Consider the following 27813-nt stretch of genomic DNA (forward strand, 5'->3'; position numbering starts at 1 on the left):
GAGTGGCAACAGAGTGGCCATGACCCTGGTAGTTGAAGGTGAGGTGGAATGGAAATCCCCATGGATATTTAATTCTGTGATTTCCCAGGACCGAGGTGAAGGGCTTCAACTGGCTTCAACTGGTGGCGCTTCTGAAAAGTGATCTGGGAGAGGTCTGAGAAGGACTGGTAGCGTTGCTCCAGGAAACTGAGGTCTGGGTTGTCTCTGGCCACCACTAGCTCCTGAAAAAGGGCAGTAGCAGTTGAGGTGAATCCTTAACGGTTTCTGGAACACCCCATAAGCGTAGGTTGCCGTGGCGAGAATGGTTCTCGATATCTTCAAGCCAGAGCAGCATGTCCGCCAAATCTTTCTTAAGGTCACACAGATCCTGCTCATGGCTTCCAATGACCATGACCGCAGCGTCCATTTTATCCTCAAGATCGTTTGTCCGTTTGTCCAGCTCCCTAATTTCTTGTGAGAGACATTCTGCCATCCTGGAAGTAGCGGAGGGCAGGGGACTGCAGGGGTGCCTCTGACATAGTGTCCGCTTCGTTGGCAGGATATGGTTCACCCACGAGTAGCAGCGGCAGGTCCAAAATCGAGGCAAGGGCTTCAGATGCAGCCCCTGGTGGGTAGGCTGCAAGTTCCGGAGTGGCGTGCTGGAGGCGCAGGCAGCCCCTGGTGTTTTCCCCATCAGGGTGGGTGGCAGCGATCCGAGAGGGGGGGAGGTTGGTGGGCAAATGTCTGATCCCCCTGAGAGCTGGCAGAGCGGCCGATGTGTCCAGTGGGTGAGGAACGCGCCTACCGAGCGGCCTGTACTGTATTATATCTATTCACTGTATCAGTGTCACTAGTGATGTCAGTGTCAGTCAGTGTACCTCCCAGCCAGTGTCTGTTAGCACCAGATTGGCCACCACACTATCCCAGTCCCACTACAAGTCACTGATCACCACCATTACCAGTATAGAGTCATAGCTGCATACATTCCAGTACATAGAACATAGATTGTAGACACCATAACACTCACACAAATCATTAATATCAACTTGTTGGGATTTTTTTTCACCAAAGACGTAACAGGTTACATTTTGGCCTAAATTTATGAAGACATTTGATTTTTTTTTTTTCAACCACTTGCCTATCAGACACTTTTACCCCCTTCCTGCCTACCGGGCACTGTCACACCCTTCCTGCCCTCCAGGCACTTCTACCCCCTTCCTGCCTACCGGGCACTTCTACCCCCTTCCTGCCCACCGGGCACTTCTACCCCCTTCCTGCCTACTGGGCACTTCTACCCCCTTCCTGCCTACAGGGCACTTCTACCCCCTTCCTGCCTACAGGACACTTCTACCCCCTTCCTGCCTACAGGACACTTCTACCCCCTTCCTGCCCACCGGGCACTTCTACCCCCTTCCTGCCTACAGGACACTTCTACCCCCTTCCTCCCTACAGGGCACTTCTACCCCCTTCCTGCCCACCGGGCACTTCTACCCCCTTCCTGCCTACAGGACACTTCTACCCCCTTCCTGCCTACAGGGCACTTCTACCCCCTTCCTGCCTACAGGGCACTTCTACCCCCTTCCTGCCTACAGGACACTTCTACCCCCTTCCTGCCTACAGGGCACTTCTACCCCCTTCCTGCCTACAGGGCACTTCTACCCCCTTCCTGCCTACAGGACACTTCTACCCCCTTCCTGCCTACAGGACACTTCTACCCCCTTCCTGCCTACAGGACACTTCTACCCCCTTCCTGCCCACCGGGCACTTCTACCCCCTTCCTGCCTACAGGACACTTCTACCCCCTTCCTCCCTACAGGGCACTTCTACCCCCTTCCTGCCCACCGGGCACTTCTACCCCCTTCCTGCCTACAGGACACTTCTACCCCCTTCCTGCCTACCGGACACTTCTACCCCTTTCCTGCCTACTGGGCACTTCTACCCCCTTCCTGCCTACAGAGCACTTCTTCCCCCTTCCTGCCTACTGGACACTTCTACCCCCTTCCTGCCTACAGGGCACTTCTACCCCCTTCCTGCCTACCGGGCACTTCTACCCCCTTCCTGCCTACAGGACACTTCTACCCCCTTCCTGCCTACCGGGCACTTCTACCCCCTTCCTGCCTACCGGGCACTTCTACCCCCTTCCTGCCTACCGGGCACTTCTACCCCCTTCCTGCCTACAGGGCACTTCTACCCCCCTCCTGCCTACAGGACACTTCTACCCCCTTCCTGCCTACAGGGCACTTCTACCCCCTTCCTGCCTACAGGGCACTTCTACCCCCCTCCTGCCTACAGGACACTTCTACCCCCTTCCTGCCTACCGGACACTTCTACCCCCTTCCTGCCCACCGGGCACTTCTACCCCCTTCCTGCCTACAGGACACTTCTACCCCCTTCCTGCCCACCGGGCACTTCTACCCCCTTCCTGCCCACAGGGCACTTCTACCCCCTTCCTGCCCACCGGGCACTTCTACCCCCTTCCTGCCTTTATTTTTTGCTAAACAAAAAAAGAGCAAAAATTTGGAAAAATAAAACGTTTTTCTTTGCTTTTGTTATAAAGTTTTGTAAATAAGTAATTTTTCTCCTTCACTGATGGGCACTGATAGGCTGCACTGATGAGGAGTCACTGATGGGCACTGATAGGCTGCACTGATGAGGAGTCACTGATGGGCACTGATAGGCTGCACTGATGAGGAGTCACTGATGGGCACTGATAGGCTGCACTGATGAGGAGTCACTGATGGGCACTGATAGGCTGCACTGATTAAGAGTCACTGATGGGCACTGATAGGCGGCACTGATGGGCACTGATTCAACTGATGGGCACTGATAGGCGGCACTGATGGGCACTGATTCAACTGATGGGCACTGATTCAACTGATGGGCACTGATTCAACTGATGGGCACTGTTAGGCAGCTCTGATGGGCAGCACTGATGGGCACTGATTCAACTGATAAGCACTTATTGCCAGCACATATGGGCACTGATGGGCATTATTGGCCGCACTGATGGGGCTACACTGTTCATCAGTGCCCTGATGATCAGTGTTGATGTCCCCCTGTGAAATTCCGCTCTCCTCTCCTCACACCCTGTCAACATGAGGAGAGGACTGCCGATAACCAGAATTTCCTGTTTACACTGTGATCAGCTGTGATTGGACACAGCTGATCACATGGTAAAAGCGGCTGTGATTGGCACGTTCCTCAGTCATGTGATCAACTGTGTTCGAAGGACACAGCGATCATAGGGGGCATGCAGTGCATGCCCCAGGGGGCGAGGGGGGGGGGTGTGGTTCTGGGAGAACGTCCATGGACACCCTCCCACAACTAGCCAACCGCGCTGCAGCCATCTTTTAACAGACAGTAGAAAATGTTGTCAAATACCACCAGAAGAAAGCTATATTTGTGTAAATAAATTGATATATATTTCATTTGGGTACAGTGCTGCATGGCCGCGCAATTACCAGTACAGTGCTGCATGGCCGCGCAATTACCAGTACAGTGCTGCATGGCCGCGCAATTACCAGTACAGTGCTGCATGGCCGCGCAATTACCAGTACAGTGTTGCCTGGCCACGCAATTACCAGTACAGTGTTGCCTGGCCACGCAATTACCAGTACAGTGCTGCATGGCCGCGCAATTACCAGTTAAAATAGTACAGTGCTGAATAGCATAAAATGGCCTGGTCAGGACGGGGGTGAAACCTTTCAGAGCTGAAGGGGTTAAACGTGTACCCTTGGCTAAGAGGTGTGAGTTCTCCAGTGATGTTATCTGCTTCCCGTCCTCCCTATAGCAGACATACTGCTACAGGGCGGCAGTGGTGCGCCAAATCACATATATATACGTGATTTGTATTTCCGGGGAGGGAGCGCGTCCTACCTGCACCTCTGTTCGTGGTCGCGGCTGTCAATCACTGGGCCCTGGCTAGTAATTAGTCACCAGCGCCCCGTGATTTCTGTAGATCTCCGACGGGGAGGAAGACTTGGGCAGCACAGTGGCTGAATGGTTAGCACTTCCGCCTGGCAGTACTCGGGTCATTGGTTCAAATCCCAACCATGGCACCTCCTGCCTGGAGTTTGCATGTTCTTCCTGTGCCTGCGTGGGTTTCCTCCATTTACTCCGGTTTCCTCCCACCCTCCAAAGACATGCTGGTAGGTTAATTGGCTCCTGTCTAAATTGTCCCTAGTATGTGTATGTATGAATGTGAGTTAGGGACCTTAGATTGTACACCCCTTGAGGGTTAGGGCCCTTAGACTGTACACCCCTTGAGGGTTAGGGCCCTTAGACTGTACACCCCTTGAGGGTTAGGGACCTTAGATTGTACACCCCTTGAGGGTTAGGGCCCTTAGATTGTACGCCCCTTGAGGGTTAGGGACCTTAGATTGTATGCCCCTTGAGGGTGTGGGACCTTAGATTGTACACCCCTTGAGGGTTAGGGACCTTAGATTGTACACCCCTTGAGGGTGTGGGACCTTAGATTGTACACCCCTTGAGGGTTAGGGACCTTAGATTGTACACCCCTTGAGGGTGTGGGACCTTAGATTGTACACCCCTTGAGGGTTAGGGACCTTAGATTGTACGCCCCCTGAGGGTTACGGTTCTTAGATTGTACGCCCCTTGAGGGTTAGGGACCTTAGATTGTACGCAACCTGAGGGTTAGGGACCTTAGATTGTACGCCCCTTGAGGGTTAGGGACCTTAGATTGTACGCCCCTTGAGGGTTAGGGCCCTTAGATTGTACGCCCCTTGAGGGTTAGGGACCTTAGATTGTACGCCCCCTGAGGGTTAGGGCCCTTTGATTGTACGCCCCCTGAGGGTTAGGGCCCTTAGATTGTACGCCCCCTGAGGGTTAGGGACCTTAGATTGTACGCCCCTTGAGGGTTAGGGACCTTAGATTGTACGCCCCTTGAGGGTTAGGGACCTTAGATTGTACGCCCCTTGAGGGTTAGGGACCTTAGATTGTACGCCCCTTGAGGGTTAGGGCCCTTAGATTGTACGCCCCTTGAGGGTTAGGGCCCTTAGATTGTACACCCCTTGAGGGTTAGGGACTGATGTGAATGTACAATATATATGTACAGTGCTGCGTACAATGAGGGCGCTATATAAGTACCTGAAATAAATAAATAAGGCTTTGTTTACTAACAATCCTCCTCCCTGTCAGCTCAGGCACACTGCACAGCACAGCCATCCACAGCAGTGTGATTACAGTGAAGCACACAGACCCCGCCCCCTAGTAACACACGCCCAGTCCCCTAGTAACACCCTCCCACTAGCAAAACACTCCCAGCACACAGTTAACCCTTTGATTGCCCCTCACATTAACCCCTTCCAGCCCAGTGCCATTATTTTTATTAGCATTGATTACGCTATTGGTGTCACTGGGGATGTCAGTGACACCAAGTCAGATGATAATAATATTAACCGTGTAATATGTGATCCGAGACCAAAATTCATAGATAAAAATAAATATTTTAAAATGTGAAGAAATTATATATATATATATATATATATATATATATATATAATAAAAATATCAGATGGTGAATAAATAAATAGAAATAGATAAATAAAAAATATTTTTCAAATAGTGTCCAAAAAATGTAATTTCCCGATCCAATATTGTGTCCACTGCATGATTATAATCAGAATAACTGGATACACTTTTCTTATATTATTATTATTATCTATCCGCTCACCTTCATTTTAGGCTACCTGTCTATTAGGCTGAGACAGCTTTTTGTCTGTAAGTGGACAGATGAGGTAAGTTCCAGTTGTATAATTCCAGGAATGATGGCTTGCAGGATCATGCATCCAGTTTACGTGTTGGTCTGTAATTCAGTGCATTTCCTATGCTGCTCATTGGAAGAATTCTACGCCTCCTTCCCTTGTATCGTTATTCACCTTTTGGATTGTTTCTGATGACGTGTTAATTGTAATAAAATCCAACGTAAAAGAGAGACAGTGAGGTCACAATATCTCCACCGTCGCCTCTCTCTGGGTCTCTCCACCGTCGCCTCTCTCCGGGTCTCTCCACCGTCGCCTCTCTCCGGGTCTCTCCACCGTCGCCTCTCTCCGGGTCTCTCCACCGTCGCCTCTCTCTGGGTCTCTCCACCGTCGCCTCTCTCTGGGTCTCTCCACCCTCACCTCTCTCTGGGTCTCTCCACCGGCGCCTCTCTCTGGGTCTCTCCACCGGCGCCTCTCTCCGGGTCTCTCCACCGGCGCCTCTCTCCGGGTCTCTCCACCGGCGCCTCTCTCCGGGTCTCTCCACCGTCGCCTCTCTCCGGGTCTCTCCACCGTCGCCTCTCTCCGGGTCTCTCCACCGTCGTCTCTCTCCGGGTCTCTCCACCGTCGCCTCTCTCCGGGTCTCTCCACCGTCGCCTCTCTCCGGCTCTCTCCACCGTCGCCTCTCTCCGGCTCTCTCCACCCTCACCTCTCTCCGGGTCTCTCCACCGGCGCCTCTCTCCGGGTCTCTCCACCGTCGCCTCTCTCCGGGTCTCTCCACCGTCGCCTCTCTCCGGGTCTCTCCACCCTCACCTCTCTCTGGGTCTCTCCACCGTCGCCTCTCTCCGGGTCTCTCCACCGGCGCCTCTCTCCGGGTCTCTCCACCGTCGCCTCTCTCCGGGTCTCTCCACCGTCGCCTCTCTCCGGGTCTCTCCACCGTCGCCTCTCTCCGGGCCTCTCCACCGGCGCCTCTCTCCGGGCCTCTCCACCGTCACCTCTCTCCGGGTCTCTCCACCATCACCCCTCTCCGGGTCTCTCCACCGTCACCCCTCTCCGGGTCTCTCCACCGGCACCTCTCTCCGGGTCTCTCCACCGTCACCCCTCTCCGGGTCTCTCCACCGGCACCTCTCTCCGGGTCTCTCCACCGGCACCTCTCTCTGGGTCTTCTCATTTCTTCCCTTGCAGAGAGCCACCAGAAAGCCGGACTTCCTTCATGATTTGTTAGCATTTTTCGAGGACTATAAGGGGTTTATTTACTAAAGCTGGTTCACTCAGAATATTGTGCACTTGGCGGCCAATCAGCTTCTAACCTCAGCTGGTTCAGTGAAGCTTTAGCAATAAGACCTGGAAGCTGATTGGTTTCCATACAGAAGTGCACCAGATTCTGAGTGATCCATCTTTTGTAAATGAACCCCTTATAGTCCTCGAAAAATGCTAATAAATCATGAAGGAAGTCCAGTTTTCTGGTGGCTTTGTTATTCCTGACCGTCCCATAGCAGAAGTACTGATACAGGTTGGCAGGGGTGCATCTCTGGATAGGGGGCACACATGAGCGCACCCTACCCTCACCGCCATTTACGGCCTTGGCTGTCAATCACTGGGTCCTGACCGGTGATTACTTGCTGGCGCCCGATGATTGCCGAGGATCTCTGACGGGTAGAACTGTTTGTAAACAATACAGATCTCTCCTCTGTCAACTCAGGCACACTGCTTTGTATAGCTCTGCATAGCAGCATGCGTACAGTGAAGCACTCAGACACAGCCCCCTAGTAACACTCCCAGCACACAGTTAACCCTTTGATTTATTATTATTATTATTATTATACAGTATTTATAAAGCGCCAATAGTTCGCTCAGCGCTGTACATTACAAAGGAGGACAGAACATGAGACAGAACAATACCAATACAATGAGATACACGAGGGCCCCAGATGTTAACCCCTTCCTGCCCAGTGCCATTAGTACAGTGTCGGGGCTTTTCTTTAGCACTGATCACTGTATTGGTGTCACTGGGGATGTCAGTGACACCAAGTCAGTTCCCCCCCAGTGTCAGAATGTCCACCACAGTCCTACTATAAGTTGCTGATCTCCACCATTACTAGTATAAAAAAAAATCCCCGTATCTATCCCGCCATTTGTAAACGTTATAACTTTCACCTAAACCAGGGGTCTGCAACCTTTAAGACATAAAGAGCCACTTGGACCCGTTTCCGAGAGGGAAAAAAAGACTGGGAGCCGCAAAACCATTGCAACATTTAAAACAAATCCGACACTGCATATATTGCGAAAAGCGCTCTGGTCATGAAGGGGGTTTAAGGGCCCAGTAAGCAAAGGGTTAACCAGGGCCACAGTGTATCATCATAATCACAATCATAGCCTTAGGTCAGTGGTGGGCAACCTTTTTTTTCAACTGAGCCAAATCTCGCCAAAACCACGATTGAAATTTATTTTGAGAGAAACATTTTTAAAACTGAAAATACATCCCCCATATAGTAATTCATCCCCCATATAGTAATTCATCCCCCCATAGTAATTCATCCCCCATATAGCAATTCATCCCCCCTATAGTAATTCATCCCACATATAGTAATTCATCCCCCATATAGTAATTCATCCCCCATATAGTAATTCATCCCCCATATAGTAATTCATCCCCCCTATAGTAATTCATCCCCCATAGTAATTCATCCCCCCTATAGTAATTCATCCCCCATAGTAATTCATCCCCATATAGTAATTAATCCCCCATATAGTAATTCATCCCCCCTATAGTAATTCATCCCCCATAGTAATTCATCCCCCATAGTAATTCATCCCCCATATAGTAATTCATCCCCCATATAGTAATTCATCCCCCATAGTAATTCATCCCCCATATAGTAATACATCCCCCATAGTAATTCATCCCCCATATAGTAATTCATCCCCCATATAGTAATACATCCCCCATAGTAATTCATCCCCCATATAGTATTTCATCCCCCCTATAGTAATTCATCCCCCATATAGTAATTCATCCCCCATATAGTAATTCATCCCCCATAGTAATTCATCCCCCATATAGTAATTCATCCCCCCTATAGTAATTCATTCCCCCTGTGTCAATTCACTTACCTTTGCTCCGCGCGTTCCTCTAGCTGTGTTCCCGTGCCGTTCTGGTCTTCAGGGCGGACTGTGAGAGGAGAGGAGTTCGTCACGCTGCCCCGCCTACATCCTGACAGCCAATGTTTGGAGGAGGGAGGGGAGCGGGCGCCCGGCACATAGAAGAGCTGCATTAAAAGAGCCGCGGCTTGCCGACCCTATTGCCTGTCACCTGGTGGGCAGTGTGCTCCGGAGCCGCAGGAAAGGTGAAAAAGAGCCGCGGGTTGCCGACACCCGACCTAAACCAATTAATTTACACATATCGGGATTTTTCTTTAGCGAAGACACGGAGCAGAATACATTTTGGCCGAAATTTATGACTAAATTTGATTTTTTATTTTTCTTTTACTAAACATGTTTTATAGCAAAAAGTAAAATATATATTTTTTTCTCAAAATTGTCGGTCTTTTTTTTTTTTTTAAAGCGTAAAAAAAATAAAAAATGCACAGGTGATTACATACCACCGAAAGAAAGCTCAATTCATGGAAAAAAAAGATTCATCTTGGTGCAGCGTTGCATGACTGCGCAATTGTCAGTTAAAGTAACGCAGTGCCGTATCGCAAAAAATGGCCTGGTCAGGAAGGGGTGGGGAATCCTCTGGAGGGGGAGGGGTTAAGGTGAACATACAGAAAGGAGTTGATCCTCATCATCTGGATAAATATCGAGTCAGAAACGCGTTTTCCTCGGCCAAAACGTGTTACTTTGCTAATGCCTTTCATACAGAGGCGGATGTGTGATTGTCTTTCCTGTAAACAGAGTTTATATTCCCTGAATCAGTTTTACGTCAGAAAAAAATCCTAATAAAAATAAATGCCGACCTTCCCGAATAATCCACTTGGAAGCCTCTTATTATTGAATGGAGGCCTCTGCTGATCACATAGTGCTTCCATTTTGGGACATTAACCTTTTTGTCATGTGACCTCTTACTGGCTGATAGTTTGAGGCTAATTAATGCTAGTTTTGGCTATGAATGGCGCAGATTTGTGGAGGTGACACAGAAAAGTAGGAGGCTGTTTAAAATGTGGCCCTAAACAAGGTAGAATTCCATTAGAAGAGTTCAGGAGCTTTCATCAATCACAATCACATTCCCGTGTCACCAGATTGTATTGATCAATGATGGAAATGATCTTCTGAGGTGGCCCAGTGATCCATAATGACCCAAAATTCTATCATTAGTTATGTAGTGGTCGGGGAATCCTCTGTCTGTAATCCTAAGGAGGACACAGCCTCGTGTTACATGATACATACTGCTGGGAGATTTGGGGTGTAACGGAACCGGTACCCGACCGCACTTGGGTATATTCCGTGATCCCGCAGCTTCCCCTGTCCGAACACCATCCCCGGACCACACCCTTGAAATCCCTCAGGAAAAAGACAGCACCCAGCTCTTCTTATTACAGGAAGCCAACTCTCTTTATTGTACACAAACAACATGTTTTATACAGAGGGCGGGGAAAGACAACCAGGGACAGGAAACACCTCATCACCCCTCCCCATCCAACCAAGACACAGAACAATGGGATGAAGCACATGGCATAGAACAATAGGCAACCACATGGCAGGGACAATACAGGGACACATGCATCCCATAATAGTTGGCTGGACAGGAAGACACAGCACAATGGGGGGTAGCACATGGCAAACAAACAATGGACAGCCATGTGGCCAAGAACAAAGGAACACACACTATACACAAGACTGGGACATTCACATTTACACCCTGTACCCTTCAACAGGCACAGGGTCACTTAAACATAAGAATTTGGGGAGATGATACAGAGGTCCCGCCCCCCCCCAAAAGTCACTCCCGTCACATGGGGGTTGGCGGTTTAACCTGTTTTTATGATCAATAAATACCGACCTTCCCATATAATCCACTTGGAAGCATTATTATTGAATGGAGGCCTTTGCTGACCACACACATTGCTTCCATTTTGGGACCGTAACCCTTTTGTCATGTGACCTCTTACTGGCTGATAGTTTGAGGCTAATTAATGTTTGTTTTGCTATGAATGGCGCAGATTTGTGGAGGTGACACCGAAAAGTACGAATCTGTTAAAAATGTGGCCCTAAACAAGGTAGAATTCCATTGTGACCCAATATACCAATCAGATGAATGACGGGATGAAGGTTCTGATTGATCCTCATAGTTTTATGGGTTGTAAATGACAGAAGTCCATCCAGTTCTGATCTTTTCTGATTGGTCAACCACACAGCCAATCCATATCCACATCAGGGCACCACATTCTCCTTATTGATTCATTTCATCACAATACAAATGAGTTTATGATTGTTTGTGCTCCTTCCAGGTGATGTCATCTCGGGTCACCTCCTGATGTCATGGCGACCTCTTCCTCCTCACAAGGTATGACTGCTGATCCTGACAATCCTTTCCAATGGTTTCCTCCATCTCACATCTCCAGAGATTGGAATTAGATGATAGGACGTCTTCTGTCTCTGTAGTCTGGACATTTCCTGTAGACATCTGGTCAGTCCTCCCATTAGAAGAGTTCAGGAACTTTCATCATTTCCACAATCACATTCCCATGTCACCAGATTTTATTGATCAATGATGGAAATGATCTTCTGAGGTGGCCCAGTGATCCATAATGACCCCAAATTCTATCATTAGTTATGTAGTGGTCGGGGGAATCCTTTGTCTATAATCCTGAGGACACAGCCTCGTGTTACATGATACATACTGCTGGGAGATTTGGGGGTTGGCGGTTTAACCTGTTTTTATGATCAATAAATACCGACCTTCCCATATAATCCACTTGGAAGCATTATTATTGAATGGAGGCCTTTGCTGACCACACACATTGCTTCCATTTTGGGACCGTAACCTTTTTGTCATGTGACCTCTTACTGGCTGATAGTTTGAGGCTAATTAATGTTTGTTTTGCTATGAATGGTGCAGATTTGTGGAGGTGACAACAAAAAGTACGAATCTGTTAAAAATGTGGCCCTAAACAAGGTAGAATTCCATTGTGACCCGATATACCAATCAGATGAATGACGGGATGAAGGTTCTGATTGATCCTCATAGTTTTATGGGTTGTAAATGACAGAAGTCCATCCAGTTCTGATCTTTTCTGATTGGACAACCACACAGCCAATCCATATCCACATCAGGGCACCACATTCTCCTTATTGATTAATTTCATCACAATACAAATGAGTTTATGATTGTTTGTGCTCCTTCCAGGTGATGTCATCTCGGGTCACCTCCTGATGTCATGGCGACCTCTTCCTCCTCATCCTCCTCCTCACAAGGTATGACTGCTGATCCTGACAATCCTTTCCAATGGTTTCCTCCATCTCACATCTCCAGAGATTGGAATTAGATGATAGGACATCTTCTGCCTCTGTAGTCTGGACATTTCCTGTAGACATCTGGTCAGTCCTCCCATTAGAAGAGTTCAGAAGATTCCATCAATTCCACAATCACATTCCTGTGTCTTCAGATTGTATTTATCATTGATGGAAATGATCTTCTGAGATGGCCCAGTGATCCATAATGACTGGATGACCCCATATTGTATGGTTAGCTATGCAGTTGTCGGAGAATCCTTTGTCTATAATCCTAAGGAGGACACAACCCTGTGATAGATGACACATACTGCTGGGAGATTTGGGGGTAATCGTTCTTAGTTCACACAGATCAGACACATCATTATTCAAGAGGAACGGTTTATTAAGGGTTTAAAGTTTCTTTCAGTTTACTATGAAGAAAATTATGTTTAAAATGGTGATCCCTACATATACATGAGGAGGTCTATATATAAAATATGTATTATGAGTTTGTGTCATTTGCACAGCCATCACTAATAATCCCTGCAATGTGTCTAATAGATTACTTCCTATCATCATCAGCTCCATCTAGTGGCCATAATACAGTATTTTCTTGGAATACCTCAACCAGTAAGATATAACATTATGGCCACTAGATGGAGCTGATGATTAGTGGAAATAAATATATTAGGCATATTATGGGGATAATTCATGAAGGTGAATTTTTTATAGATTAGGCCCTTAGGTGTTTTCATTCAATATTCACCCATCTGAGAGGTAACTCACCTTCATGGAGGCAGTCATGTGACATTATCACAGAAAAACACAAAGCACATATAGAAATATTGGGGGGGGGGTTCCTTTCCCTTCTATATGCTCTGTATAGCTATGCTGGCTGCCAGTACAGACTTATCAGCTGTCATGTGTCAGAAATCATCCAATCAGGATGAATGTTTATGGTTGCTGATTGTCCTCTCTGCAGGGTCGGCTCCTGGTATTAGAGGAAAGTGGAAACAAACCTCCGGGGATCTTCTTATATATTCTCTGGAGGATCTGAAAGGATGTGACTTCAAGAGATTCAGGAACAAATTGTCTGATTTCTCCTATGGAGGTAAACTTCCCATCCCCCGAGGAAAACTAGAAAATGCTGACTGGATCTCCACCAAAGACGTCCTCATAGACAGATATGGAGAAGAAGGGGCTCTGGATGTCACCATTAAAGTCTTTACGCTGATCGGTCTGATGGGACCTGCAAATGACCTCCAGGAGAGGAGAGCCCAGAATGGTGAGTTCCCATCTATAATGACCATTTCCTACCAATTCCTGGTCAATATCTGTGTGAGGAAGAACTAGGAATGTCATCCAGGGAAAGCCAGTGAGACGGCTGGCATGCACACAGCGATCTCTGCAGAATGGTAAGCAGGCGTGTACACATGCAACCGCACACACACACGCAACCGCACAAACACCCGCACACACACGCAACCGCACACGCAACCACACACACACACGCAACCGCACACGCAACCGCACACATGCACACGTAACCACACATGCACCCGCACACGCAACCACACACACGCAACTGCACACGCACAGTGTATTTTGGCATCAAACAGACTATTTAAGGATACTCCTGTCCATGGTCAAGTGTTGACTGGTCTTCAGCGGTTCCGTGTGTCCTGCGTTAGTCTTGTAAGATTCCCTTGTTCCTGACCCGCCTCTGTTCCTGAAGCGGCTCTGTTCTTGACTTCGGCTCTGTTCTTGACTTCGGCTCTGTTCCTGACCCCGGCTCTATTCCTGACCCGGTTCTGTTCCTGACTTCAGCTCTGTTCCTGAAGCGGCTCTGTTCTTGACTTCGGCTCTATTCCTGACTTCGGCTCTATTCCTGACTTCGGCTCTATTCCTGACTTCGGCTCTGTTCCTGACCCAGCTCTGTTCCTGACCCCGGCTCTGTTCCTGACCTCGGCTCTGTTCCTGACTTCGGCTCTGTTCCTGACTTCGGCTCTGTTCCTGACTTCGGCTCTGTTCCTGACCCTGGCTCTGTTCCTGACCCTGGCTCTGTTCCTGACCCCGGCTCTGTTCCTGACCCCGGCTCTGTTCCTGACCCCGGCTCTGTTCCTGACTTCGGCTCTGTTCCAGACCCAACTGTGTTCCTGACCTGGCTCTGTTTCTGACCCAGCTCTGTTCCTGACCCGGCTCTGTTCCTGACTTCAACTCTGTTCCTGACTTTGGCTCTGTTCCTGACTTTGGCTCTGTTCCTGCCCCGGCTTTGTTCCTGCCCCGGCTTTGTTCCTGACCCGCCTCTGTTCCTGACCCGCCTCTGTTCCTGACCCAGCTCTGTCCCTCACCCAGCTCTGTCCCTCACCCAGCTCTGTCCCTCATCCAGCTCTGTCCCTCACCCAGCTCTGTCCCTCACCCAGCTCTGTCCCTCAACCAGCTCTCTTCCTGACTTTGCTCTGTTCCTGACCCGGCTCTGTTCCTGACTTTGGCTCTGTTCCTGATTTTGGCTCTGCTCACGATTTGGTATCTCACTGTCTGCCTGTTGATGACCCAGCTATTCCTGTGACCTCGCTTGTGTCCATTATATAATACATTGTATACATACAGGATCCATTATATCATACATTGTATACATACAGGATCCATTATATAATACATTGTATACATACAGGACACATTATATAATACATTGTATACATACAGGACACATTATATAATACATTGTATACATACAGGATCCATTATATCATACATTGTATACATACAGGACACATTATATAATACATTGTATACATACAGGACACATTATATCATACATTGTATACATACAGGATACATTATATCATACATTGTATACATACAGGACACATTATATAATACATTGTATACATACAGGATCCATTATATCATACATTGTATACATACAGGATCCATTATATAATACATTGTATACATACAGGATCCATTATATCATACATTGTATACATACAGGATCCATTATATAATACATTGTATACATACAGGATCCATTATATAATACATTGTATACATACAGGATACATTATATAATACATTGTATACATACAGGATCCATTATATAATACATTGTATACATACAGGACACATTATATCATACATTGTATACATACAGGATCCATTATATCATACATTGTATACATACAGGATACATTATATCATACATTGTATACATACAGGATCCATTATATAATACATTGTATACATACAGGATCCAATATATAATACATTGTATACATACAGGATCCATTATATAATACATTGTATACATACAGGACACATTATATCATACATTGTATACATACAGGACACATTATATCATACATTGTATACATACAGGATCCATTATATAATACATTGTATACATACAGGACACATTATATAATACATTGTATACATACAGGACACATTATATAATACATTGTATACATACAGGACACATTATATCATACATTGTATACATACAGGACACATTATATCATACATTGTATACATACAGGACACATTATATCATACATTGTATACATACAGGACACATTATATAATACATTGTATACATACAGGACACATTATATAATACATTGTATACATACAGGACACATTATATCATACATTGTATACATACAGGATCCATTATATAATACATTGTATACATACAGGATATATTATAAAATGATGTAAACAAACAAGTATGTAAAATTTAATAATAAATTAAAAAAATAACCAGTATCAAGGTTTGATCCAGGTCAGTGATGGGGTTAATGTTAGGCTGAAAGGTCAGGGTCAATGGTTAGGGGTCAAAGGTCATGGTCAGTATATTTTGGCTTGAATTACAAAAAATATCTAAGTTAGTATCAGTGTCAGTCAGTGTCGGTGTGTTTTAAGCAGACTAAAGAAAGAGCTATTATCTCTGGGCCAGACTCCGGGTACAGACAACTAACATCCACATATTGTGGGATCTCTGTGATTGTCAGGAGGAGAGGTTATTTTGGGTCATCCTTTGGTGGTAAGTCATGATAATAGTAAGAAATAAACAAATACATTTTAAAAATCTTTTTTTTTTTTTTTTTACTTTTTGCGCCAGTGTTCCTTTGATTATAAAAATACCAGGAAATCTCTGTCACCATTTCCCACCAAATGAAGCCCAGTTTGTCCTGAAAAGTGCAGTATGATCCACCTGGATACACAAAGTAGTTGGGATGATTTGTACAGATTTACTAACATGGGTCAAAGTTACAAAATTGTGTTCAGGCATTAACATTTGTCTTGCCCTCAGTCATTAAGGGGTTAAACTATCTTTCTTGAGGGAGTTTACAGAATAAAATACATTTGGGTATCAAAATTGTGAATGAAGGAAAAGACTACGGAGTTCAGCAACATTCTGCAAGGGACACAGAGTAACAATTCTCCAGGATGCTGGCTGTCAGTCCCCATAACACAATGACGTCACTCAGCATGCCGAGCAGAGCAATACAATTGCCACCACTTGCCTATTATACAGACCCTCCATATTTATAGTAGTAGTATTGGGAGACCCTCATGAATGTTGTTCGGTGTTTTGAGCCTTGTGCCCAATGCATCCACCTGAACCTCCATCAGAAAGAGGAGTCATGGCTCCAGATTCCAGGCGTGTGCCTGCAAACCTGCATATAAAATTGGGGGGGTTATGGTCCCCCCACCATGGTCACATGTCACTGCAATGTGCTGAGATGTTACCAGGCAGACATGGACACTCCCCATCACCTGCATGGAGAATTGGGGGGGTTCTGGTCCCCCCACCATGGTCACATGTCACTGCAATGTGCTGAGATGTTACCAGGCAGACATGGACTCTCCCCATCACCTGCATGGAGAATTGGGGGGGTTCTGGTCCCCCCACCATGGTCACATGTCACTGCAATGTACTGAGATGTTACCAGGCAGACATGGACTCTCCCCATCACCTGCATGGAGAATTGGGGGGTTCTGGTCCCCCCACCATAGTCACATGTCACTGCAATGTACTGAGATGTTACCAGGCAGACATGGACACTCCCCATCACCTGCATGGAGAATTGGGGGGGTTCTGGTCCCCCCACCATGTCACATGTCACTGCAATGTGCTGAGATGTTACCAGGCAGACATGGACACTCCCCATCACCTGCATGGAGAATTGGGGGGTTCTGGTCCCCCCACCATAGTCACATGTCACTGCAATGTACTGAGATGTTACCAGGCAGACATGGACTCTCCCCATCACCTGCATGGAGAATTGGGGGGGTTCTGGTCCCCCCACCATGGTCACATGTCACTGCAATGTTCTGAGATGTTACCAGGCAGACATGGACACTCCCCATCACCTGCATAGAGAATTGGGGGGGTTCTGGTCCCCCCACCATGGTCACATGTCACTGCAATGTGCTGAGATGTTACCAGGCAGACATAGACACTCCCCATCACCTGCATAGAGAATTGGGGGGGTTCTGGTCCCCCCACCATGGTCACATGTCACTGCAATGTGCTGAGATGTTACCAGGCAGACATAGACACTCCCCATCACCTGCATAGAGAATTGGGGGGGTTCTGGTCCCCCCACCATGTCACATGTCACTGCAATGTGCTGAGATGTTACCAGGCAGACATGGACTCTCCCCATCACCTGCATAGAGAATTGGGGGGGTTCTGGTCCCCCCACCATGGTCACATGTCACTGCAATGTGCTGAGATGTTACCAGGCAGACATGGACTCTCCCCATCACCTGCATAGAAAATTGGGGGGGTTCTGGTCCCCCCACCATGGTCACATGTCACTGCAATGTACTGAGATGTTACCAGGCAGACATGGACACTCCCCATCACCTGCATAGAGAATTGGGGGGGTTCTGGTCCCCCCACCATGGTCACATGTCACTGCAATGTGCTGAGATGTTACCAGGCAGACATAGACACTCCCCATCACCTGCATGGAGAAATAGGAGGAGGAGAGACTCCACTCTACAGAGGGTTGGTGGGATGATGGTGTCGGGGAGGATCTGCTACACTAATAACTCTCTTAGTTATTATTTATACATTTCAGATGTTTGTCAGGACTAATCACTTCCCTCATCTTATTTCCAGCCAATCCGAAGAAGAAGATGACACACAACAGATTATCAGGTTAGTAGGACATCAACTTTTCATATGGAATCTCTTCTGGATGAACATTTTGTTCTGTTGTAGTCTGGATCAGTGACTGTGACTTGGCCCTGGTGTTCCACCATTGTTCGGGGGACCAAGATGGCGGAAAGGGGGTCTACTTCAGAACACTGACTTGGTTCACAAAGTCATGTGACTTGCTTGTGAATTTCTTGTGACTTTTGTGATTTAACTTTGCAGTCCATGGCACTCAAATTGTACCAGAATCAAAGAAAAATGGTGCAGAGACCTTTACTTGTATTGCTGAAACTTGAGTTACGCTGAAATTAATGTGTATTGATTTGTCACGTGACTTGTGTGTTGTAAGCCACATGATAAGTTGCAGAAATGTGAACTGGGGGTTATAAAGGGCCCTATAATAGAAATATATATGGAAGCCTTTTGCCAGAGGGAAGGGCCCAGGAACCAATGGGAAGGGCCCAGGAACCAATGGAAAGAGCCCAGGGACTAACAGAAATGGCTTTGGCAGTCAGGGACAACCCTAATTGTTTCTTGCACTGGGTTCTGAATGTTCTAGTTACTCCTCTAGTCTGGATGGTGAGTCCATACTTTGGATGCTTTCACAATTCTCCTGTATTTCATGGGATATCTTCTTTTAGGGTTCCATTCTAAGGATTTGTGGTTAGAATACATTATTTCCAGATCTGTCTTAGAAATAATATTTCATGTGTGTATGAGGAATAATATATTCTCCTTTCTCTCATAAAAGACTTCAGAAAGGAACACAGAGAGTCTATGAAAAAGAAGTTCCAGAGGATTAAAGAATATAATTCCCGTATGGGGGAGGCTGTTCATCTACAGAAAAGATACATCAAGTTATTGATGAGAAAGGGACACCAAAAAAAAAAGGTAAAAGAACAAGAACTAAGGAGTTCAGGCAGCAGACCTTCTGATGGATCCTCCCCAACCACAATCCAGGCCCTCTTTGACCCTGATGAAGTTGGTTGTATCCCTAAGATTGTGGTGTTAGAAGGACCTGCTGGGATTGGGAAAACAATGACCTCCAAGAAGATCATGCTGGACTGGGCCTCTGGGAATCTCTACCAAGACAAGTTTGACTTTGTGTTTTATCTGAGCTGTAGAGAAATCAACACCATCCCTGGAAACATAAGCCTTGTGGGACTTTTATCCAGAGCCTGTGGACTAGAGAGTTCATATGACCTGGCGTCTCTTCTAGAAGATCCTGAAAGTCAAAGAAAACTTCTCTTTCTAGTTGATGGGTTTGATGAGCTGAAGTGGACTGTGGAGGAGAAATCTGAGGGTTGTCATAACGTTTCTGTGGAAACCAACAAAGAAATAATTCTTCAAAGATTGCTCAGGAGACAGGTTCTCCCACATTCTTCTCTGATCATCACCACGAGGTCACTGGCCATGGAGAAACTTAACACATTCATTGATGATCCTCGCAATGTGGAAATCCAGGGATTTACAAGGAAAGATCGAGAGGAATATGTCCGACAATTCTTTGGAAATAAGGAAGATGCAGACAAGGTTCTCAGTATAATAAAAGACAATGAAGTTCTGTACACCATGTGTGCCGTCCCCATCACATGCTGGATTGTCTGCACTGTAATGAAACAAGAAATAGGAAAAGATTTGGGTGTAATTCAGTGTAAAACGACGACTTCAATTTACCTTCTCTACCTGGAGGTTCTAATAACCCATCACAGCAAGGAGCAGTCTGTACGCAGGAAACAAACCTGTCTGAAGAAGCTGTGTGCTCTGGCCAATCAGGGAGTTCTGCAGCAACAAATCTTATTTGAGAAGAAAGATCTAGAAAGACATGGACTTTCTCTGTCTGAGGTGGAGTCTGTATTTCTGAATGAGAACATCTTTCATTGGGACATCCGCACCCAGACCTGCTACAGCTTCATCCACCTGAGTGTACAGGAGTTCCTTGCTGCTCTGTATTATGGGCTGGATGATGGGTCTGGGTCTATGGAAGGTACTTTCCTCCCGGAGATCTGTAAAAGGAAATCAGTCTTTGACTTCAGTTCAGATTACTCACATTTATCATTAGCTGCACAATTCCTGTTTGGTCTCCTAAATGAAGATCCGGTGAAGACATTCTCAGAGATCACAGGAATCAACATCTCACTCCGAGCCAGACCTGCCATGATGGAATGGGCCATGGGGGATAGCTATCAGACTTTCCATACTCAGACCATCTTCTGTCTGTATGAGACTCAGGATGAGGACCTCATTAGGAGTGTCCTGTCTGGTCATTCATGTTTGAATCTGTGGGGCTCACTTATTTTTCAATTCGATATGGAGAGTAATAATTCCAAGCAGCTGAACTATTGCTTAAAGACGTTGACAAGAGCAACTTTTCAGTCTTTATCTTTAAAATGGCTCACTGTGGATCCGGAGTGCCAGAAAATGCTGTCTCCATTCCTACACAGGTGTCAGGAGGTCAGGTAAGTGAGTGTGAGGATATCCTAACTGAATGTAGAGAATGGGCAGGAACCTGCATACAGTATAACGGGTGTCAGGAATCGCGGCGCCTCCCCCGGCGCATGCGCACTTGCAACAGCTCACGCTGGGACACAGGCACTAGGTCCCGGCGGGCCGCGGCTGACAGGACGCTGCGCATGTGCAGTAGGAGCCGCGGGCACACCTCGGGCGGCCAATGACAGTCCGGGGGCGCGTCCTGGCCGGCCAATGACAGTGCAGGGCACACTATTTAAAGATGCCCTGCAGTGTCCTAAATTGCTGCAAGGTCTATCTGTGTACCTGAAGTTTCTGTGCCTGTTTAGTGACCTTAATTGTCCTGACTACGCTGCCTTCTCCTGTGATTTGACCCGGATTGCCCTGACTACTCTGCCTTCTCCTTTCCTGACCCCCGGCTTGTTTGACCATTCTGCGGACTGACTTATCCTGCTGACCCTGCGTGTGACCTGACTACTCTCCGCCTGCCGATTCTGTACCTCGCTACCCCACGGAACCACGGCTCGTGACCATTCTGCTAGGTCCGCTGTCCTTCTCACATCTGGCTCTCCCAGTACCTGCATACATCCCCGGAGGTTCCCTCTGCCACTGGTGGGCCTGCTCGGAGGTCGTGACCTGGCCCTGGTCTGTTACAAGTCCATCCCCACCATCAGGGGCCCTGGTGAAAGCACAGACCGGGGCTTAGACTCCACGCTCTGGGTAGGTCTGTCCAGTGGGCAGCCTGAGGCTCCACCTGGCGGATCATAACAAACGGGGATTATCAGACATGTTCTCCATAGACATCCTGGGAACTCAGGCTTTCCTCAGCCCTAAATGGTGGATCCCCAGATCTCACCTGATACACACCTTCTGGTAAAATCACATCATTTACATCACATTAACCCTTTCACTGCCACTCGGTTATACACGTCACTCACATTCACAAAACCCCCAACACTCTATTTTTTCTTGAAGCAAAGGATCTGGGGAATAATTCTGTGAATGATTTAGATTGTTGGGCTTAATGTTCGAGTCAAACACAACTATTCGCACCTCACAATGCGCTGCAACCTGACGGTACATTGTGATTGGGCAAAGAAATGCACCTGACTGCAGGTCAGCTGCAATACTTCGGCCAATCACAGCACATGATGACCTCACAAAGGGGTGGGCCACTCCACACCTTGTGACATCATCACAGTATTTAGGAACTGTCAGTTCGGCGTGGCTGTCAGATGGCAGGAGCCAATGTAGAGGGCGGAGCCTTTTTATTTCTTTTTTTGGGTAGCGGTGGCAGCGGGCATCGTGATTGATGTTGGATCTACTTCGGGGGAATTTTTTCAATTTTTGTTTTTCAATAAAGGACTTGTCACAGACTGTCTCCTGTCATGTTTCCACTACACTTTTTTTTTTTAATGGGTAATGGTACCATGTACTCCATACTCATTCACATAGGGGGCCAGGATCTGGGGGTCCCCCTTGCTAAAGGGGGCTTCCAGATTCTGATAAGCCCCCCACCCACAAACTTCCACAACCACTGGCCACAGTTGTGGGGAAAGAGGCCCTTGTCTCCATTAACATGGGGACAAGGTGCTTTGGGGGGGAAGACCCCCCGCCCCAAAGCACTCCCCCCATGTTGAAGGCATGTGGCCTGGTATGGTTCAGGGGGGGTGCTCATTCATCCCCTCTTTCCTGACCTGCTGGGCTGCATGCTTGGATAAGGATCTGGTATGGATTTTGGGGGGACCCCCCACACCACTTTTTTATATTTTTGGCTTGGTATGGATGGGGGGCAATCTTTTCCCATTCAGCTGTCAGCGGGGAACCCCACTTACAGCTGAAACATGACTGAATGTCTCACTACTAACATACAGCGTGACTTCATCATAGAACTCCCGCCGGATTGTAGTCACTCAGATGCAGGAAGATACTACTCAGTATATTGATCGACCACGAATCAAACGGGGGTGTTCAGCCCATCACTAGTGTCCTGTATAGGAGATTGTGACAGAGCCAACAGGGACAGGGGCTTTTGGAGGGGACTGCAGGCTAGCCTCCTATCTACTGATCATGCCCCTGACATCTGAGGGGGCTCTAGTCTTTGGTGTGTGCCTGGGGGGGGACTGTAACGGACATGTAAAATTTCTTGTAACGGACATGTAAGATTTGAGTGGAAATATGGAATCGGCCATGACAGGTTGAGTAGATGAGATGAGGCCACGCCCTTTCATTACAAAGGTGTGTTCAGGAACAGTCTGGTCATTAAGGATGTATATTGGGCCCCTGGGCAGTAGGGAAATGAATAGATGTACAAACAAGGGGTCATCAATGGATCTGGGATCAGAGGTGTATGTATACACAATGACTCCATAGGCCTTACTCCATAAGCCCCGCCTCCTGGAGGAGACACCTTTGTGTTAATGAGATTATCACCTGCTGGGAAAACCTGTTTAGGGACTTAATCATATGCCAAAACCCTATGACTAAGAGCATTCAGTCGAAACGCGTCAGGGTCGGGCTGCAGCTGTTTGACGCTAATACCGCCGGCACCACGAGGGGTCCCGGCGGCAACATTATATCGGGTCAGTACTTCATTTTATTCCTTGCATTGTACCTAATGAGTATCTGTGAGTGGGAATAAAACATCCTAAGACATACTGCACTACTGGCCTCCTCTGTTTCTTCTGAGCTCCTGTGGGAGCCGGTCACATTTACAGAGTGGTCATCACCTAATGAGAAGGCTGAGTGCAAAGCGCGGGATGACGAAGGGGACCTGACCAGATCTGACCAGACCTCTGATGAGATATTTGAAGTCTCTATATTATATAAAAGCGCACAAAGGTTGCGCATCTGGTGAGTGCGTAATCTGTATCCTCATTGTTTCACCGTGTGCACAGTCTGTGTCGTTTGGAAAATCCACAGATCGGTTGAGATCTTGCTCACATCTTCACGTTGGACTTTTTCTTGGATATAGCAATTTTCCTCACGTTTTACCAGCCACAATATAGTGGCATATATATGAATGTACAGTGTCACTTTATATCTTTGCATGATCTTATGTACGTGTATTTACGTTCATTTATTTGTGACTAGCGCTGCACCTTTCTGCATATTATTGTTTATTAGAAGGTCTTATATGGTGCCTTTGGTGTACAGCTGCTGCTATCTAGAAGGCGCTCACTTATTTACACGTTTTTACTGTTTAGGGACTTGTTACACTAGACAGGACGGCTAGCTATATGTATTCATAAAAGGGGGATGTTTAATCTCTTATAAAAGATGAAATATTAGTTGGAGAGATGAACATACTCCCTGTGCGCAGGGCCTGCTGTGCGGTACATCTGCATATAAGAATCATATTTGTGGCTTGGGGAGGAAGCCAGGGAAATGCATGGAATGGTTAGATGACGCGGGGGTGCGACAGTCGGATGGTGTTTGGTACTGTTGCGATCGGGCTGACGCGCTGGTGTCAGAAATCCAATCCCCGACTTGGTGTTCAGGCCAGTCTCAGCCCAATTGAACTTGGGCAGGTCCATACACAGTACCTCTTGTGGGCAGGTCAGGACCACCTTCCCCAGGGTCAATTGGCCGAAGACTAATGTCCCGCCCATCTCCCAATCCCCATAAATTGGGTACACGGACATTTGGACAGGGTGATCCGTACGGAGCTGGTTCGATTGACCAATGGATTGCTAACTTTCTGGCTTGCTCCAGCCGCAGGATAAAGTGTTATTCTGTCTTTTTATTCCCTTTTATTTTATAGTAATTAGTCATTTGTGTGTCTTCTTATATCTTTTGTATTTCTGGACCTTGTTATATTTTGTACATATTTTATGTCCCGCCCACTTTGGGAAATTAAATCTTAAAATTAATTAGTGAACTTCTGTGTATTTAAGCTCGGGGTCATATCTTCGGAGAGACTAGATCAGAGAGATTAGATCGGAGAGATTAGATTGGAGAGACTAGATCGGAGAGATTAGATTGGAGAGACTAGATTGGAGAGATTAGATTGGAGAGATTAGATTGGAGAGACTAGATTGGAGGGATTAGATTGGAGAGATTGGATTGGAGAGACTAGATTGGGGAGACTAGATTGGAGAGATTAGATTGGAGAGATTAGATTGGGGAGACTAGATTGGAGAGATTAGATTGGAGAGATTAGATTGGAGAGATTGGATTGGAGAGACTAGATTGGGGAGACTAGATTGGAGAGATTAGATTGGAGAGATTAGATTGGAGAGATTAGATTGGAGAGATTAGATTGGGGAGACTAGATTGGAGGGATTAGATTGGAGAGATTGGATTGGAGAGACTAGATTGGGGAGACTAGATTGGAGAGATTAGATTGGAGAGATTAGATTGGAGAGATTAGATTGGGGAGATTAGATTGGAGAGATTAGATTGGAGAGATTAGATTGGGGAGACTAGATTGGAGGGATTAGATTGGAGAGACTAGATTGGAGAGATTAGATTGGAGGGATTAGATTGGAGAGATTGGATTGGAGAGACTAGATTGGGGAGACTAGATTGGAGAGATTAGATTGGAGAGATTAGATTGGGGAGACTAGATTGGAAGGATTAGATTGGAGAGATTGGATTGGAGAGATTGGATTGGAGAGATTAGATTGGAGGGATTAGATTGGAGGGATTAGATTGGAGAGATTAGATTGGAGAGATTAGATTGGAGGGATTAGATTGGAGAGATTGGATTGGAGAGACTAGATTGGGGAGACTAGATTGGAGAGATTAGATTGGGGAGACTAGATTGGAAGGATTAGATTGGAGAGATTGGATTGGAGAGACTAGATTGGGGAGACTAGATTGGAGAGATTAGATTGTATTGTATTTTAGTGTCTTTGTACGCTTGGTTAAGCTCATTGCCAATCTGTATGCAACTGCACTGTGTGTGGGCAGATTGCACGCAGATTGCAAAGGTAACAGATCTGCCAGACGTAGATCTGTGTGTGTGGGGTGTCTCATTAGACCATTCTGCGGATAAACTGTTGGGTGGTGGCAGGCTACCTTTTGTGGTGCGTCTGGTGTGGGGGGGGGTGGACAGTGGAAGGGTTGTCAACACCGGGGTTCAAGCTAGGATAGCTGGAGGGACCTTAGAAGGGTGTGTGATTACTAAGCTGGTCCTCAACTCTAATCAGGGCACCAGGTTGTATGTAAGATCGTATCTGCCAGTGTGTGGTCGACCAGCTGGATTGGAGTGGAGTCTCCCCCCCCCCGGTGGTGGGCAGAGGTAGTGCGGGCTGTGAAAAGGTATCACGGCTGATCTTGTATACGGTTTGAGATATTCAAGTGTAAATCCCTTTATTCCCCCTCTTTACCACCCTGTAGTGGCCGCACGCGTGCGTCACGGTTAGCTAGTCGCTGTGGGCGTGGAGTGTGGTGGACACGTGACAGGGTGATCGTTTAACGAATCTTTGACAGGGACCTTTGGAGTAGTTTACTTCAGATGCAAGTCCATGTCTCCCCAAACCACACAGACTCTGAGAACTGGAGGACCAGGAGACAGATTTGGGGTCTTTGTGCCCCAAACCAGCATTGACTGCTTCAACCTCTCCTTCCCAGACTCAGAGACTCTAATCAGATGTCGATATAATCAGCAAAACAATCTCATGCTGAGGACTGTGGCTCTGATCTGTTTATCACGGTGTGATGTGCTTACTATCGTCTCCCATTGTGTGCCTCCTAGGTGTGCATTCCCATTGGTTAATGAGTCACCTATTCTTTCTGTCTGTTGGCGAGTCCTTCTGGAGGTGCCTACATGATAGGATTAGACCGAGGTCAGCTTCACCTCCTTATCTACTCAGCGTGTGATGTTTATCCTAATGTATAATATTTGTGTTTATTGTTCATGTGGGGACTTCCCCTATTTGTGAAGTGTATAAAAAATGGTGTTTTCTGCTCAATAAAGTAGTTCCAGTTTGTATTAAGGTAGTGTCCAGTCTTGGGTGCGATGGCCGGCTATAATACAGCCTGTGTCCCAGCAGTGAGGAAGACGTTCTCTGACGGAAGGTACAAGCTGGGTGCCAGGCATTCTGTCACAGATCGCTCTCTGTAACATCCTATGATTTCTGTATACAAGATCACTCTCTGCAGTAGATGATTCATTACACTTATGTCCTATGATCATCAGCTCCATCTAGTGGTCATTATGCTGTATTTTCCTGATTTGCTCTCCTCTTATAAATTCAAAACATTTGAACTGGAGAGAAAACATTTTTGTTGCCTCTTCAGGTTGAATGTACTTAGGGCTGTTTTCTCTTACTATTGAATGTCAGGAGATGTTCAGTTCACCGTGTGAAAGGCAACAAGTAGAAAATGACATTTCAAAATATCACAAACATTACAGGGACTATCTGTGACTTTTGAGTGAATATTGGGACATTCACACTGCGTATTTTATTTTATAAATAGATCCCTAAAATAATTTTACAGCACAGACCCCCAACATGAAAGGATGATAGCGGGGGTCTTGTTATTATCAGGACACATATAGAGGGTTCCCCTAAACCTGTATGGGGGGAGATGAGTGGGGGAGGGGCAATGATGACTGCAATCCCTCCCATCTCACTTCATAGCCCCCAGTATTGGGATATTATGTCCCATCAATAGATTCTATGACCTCCCCAGTGTGTCTGCACCTCCTAGAGGTTGTCCAGTGTTTAGCAGTGGTGCCGACTCACATATCGCCCTCCTCCTGATGGGTCAGGTGTGATTTGTCAGTCATTTATTGGTGGACAGGAATGGGTGTGTCCAGCCAATGGAGGGAAAGCTTAGTGTTCAGAGATCTGGGGAAGGGCAATAATACCAGGGGTGTGACATCATCACCCCAACATTGGAGGGACCAATTGTCTGTAGAAGTGGGTGGAGATGGGAATGTCTGGACTGCATTTTATATTTGGAATCAAAGTGGTGTTCCAGGATTTTCCTGAAATTGTTGATGGAGACCCTTTTGTAGGAAGGTCGGAGATCCTGTACACATCAGCGACCTCCTTTAAGTTTTATCTGGAGTGTAACTTCAAAGACCAG

At 46.9% G+C, this 27813-nt stretch overlaps 1 protein-coding gene across 1 annotated transcript in view; it reads left to right on the forward strand.

Annotated features, from left to right (window-relative positions):
* LOC149436408 (NACHT, LRR and PYD domains-containing protein 3-like) overlaps positions 1-27813 on the forward strand; it is an 83003-nt gene that overhangs the window by 8466 nt on the left and 46724 nt on the right. Inside the window, exons 2-6 of the mRNA XM_089661647.1 lie at positions 11147-11202; positions 12046-12113; positions 13114-13416; positions 18370-18477; positions 19055-20762. Coding sequence (XP_089517773.1) covers positions 12077-12113; positions 13114-13416; positions 18370-18477; positions 19055-20762 — 2156 coding nt within the window. The 5' untranslated portion in view covers positions 11147-11202; positions 12046-12076. The remainder of the gene's footprint in view (positions 1-11146; positions 11203-12045; positions 12114-13113; positions 13417-18369; positions 18478-19054; positions 20763-27813) is intronic.

The sequence above is a fragment of the Staurois parvus genome, unplaced genomic scaffold (genome assembly GCF_062004578.1).
Source record: "Staurois parvus isolate SC_StPar_1 unplaced genomic scaffold, SC_StPar_1.0 ptg001358l, whole genome shotgun sequence".
NCBI classification, from domain to species: Eukaryota; Metazoa; Chordata; class Amphibia; order Anura; family Ranidae; genus Staurois; species Staurois parvus.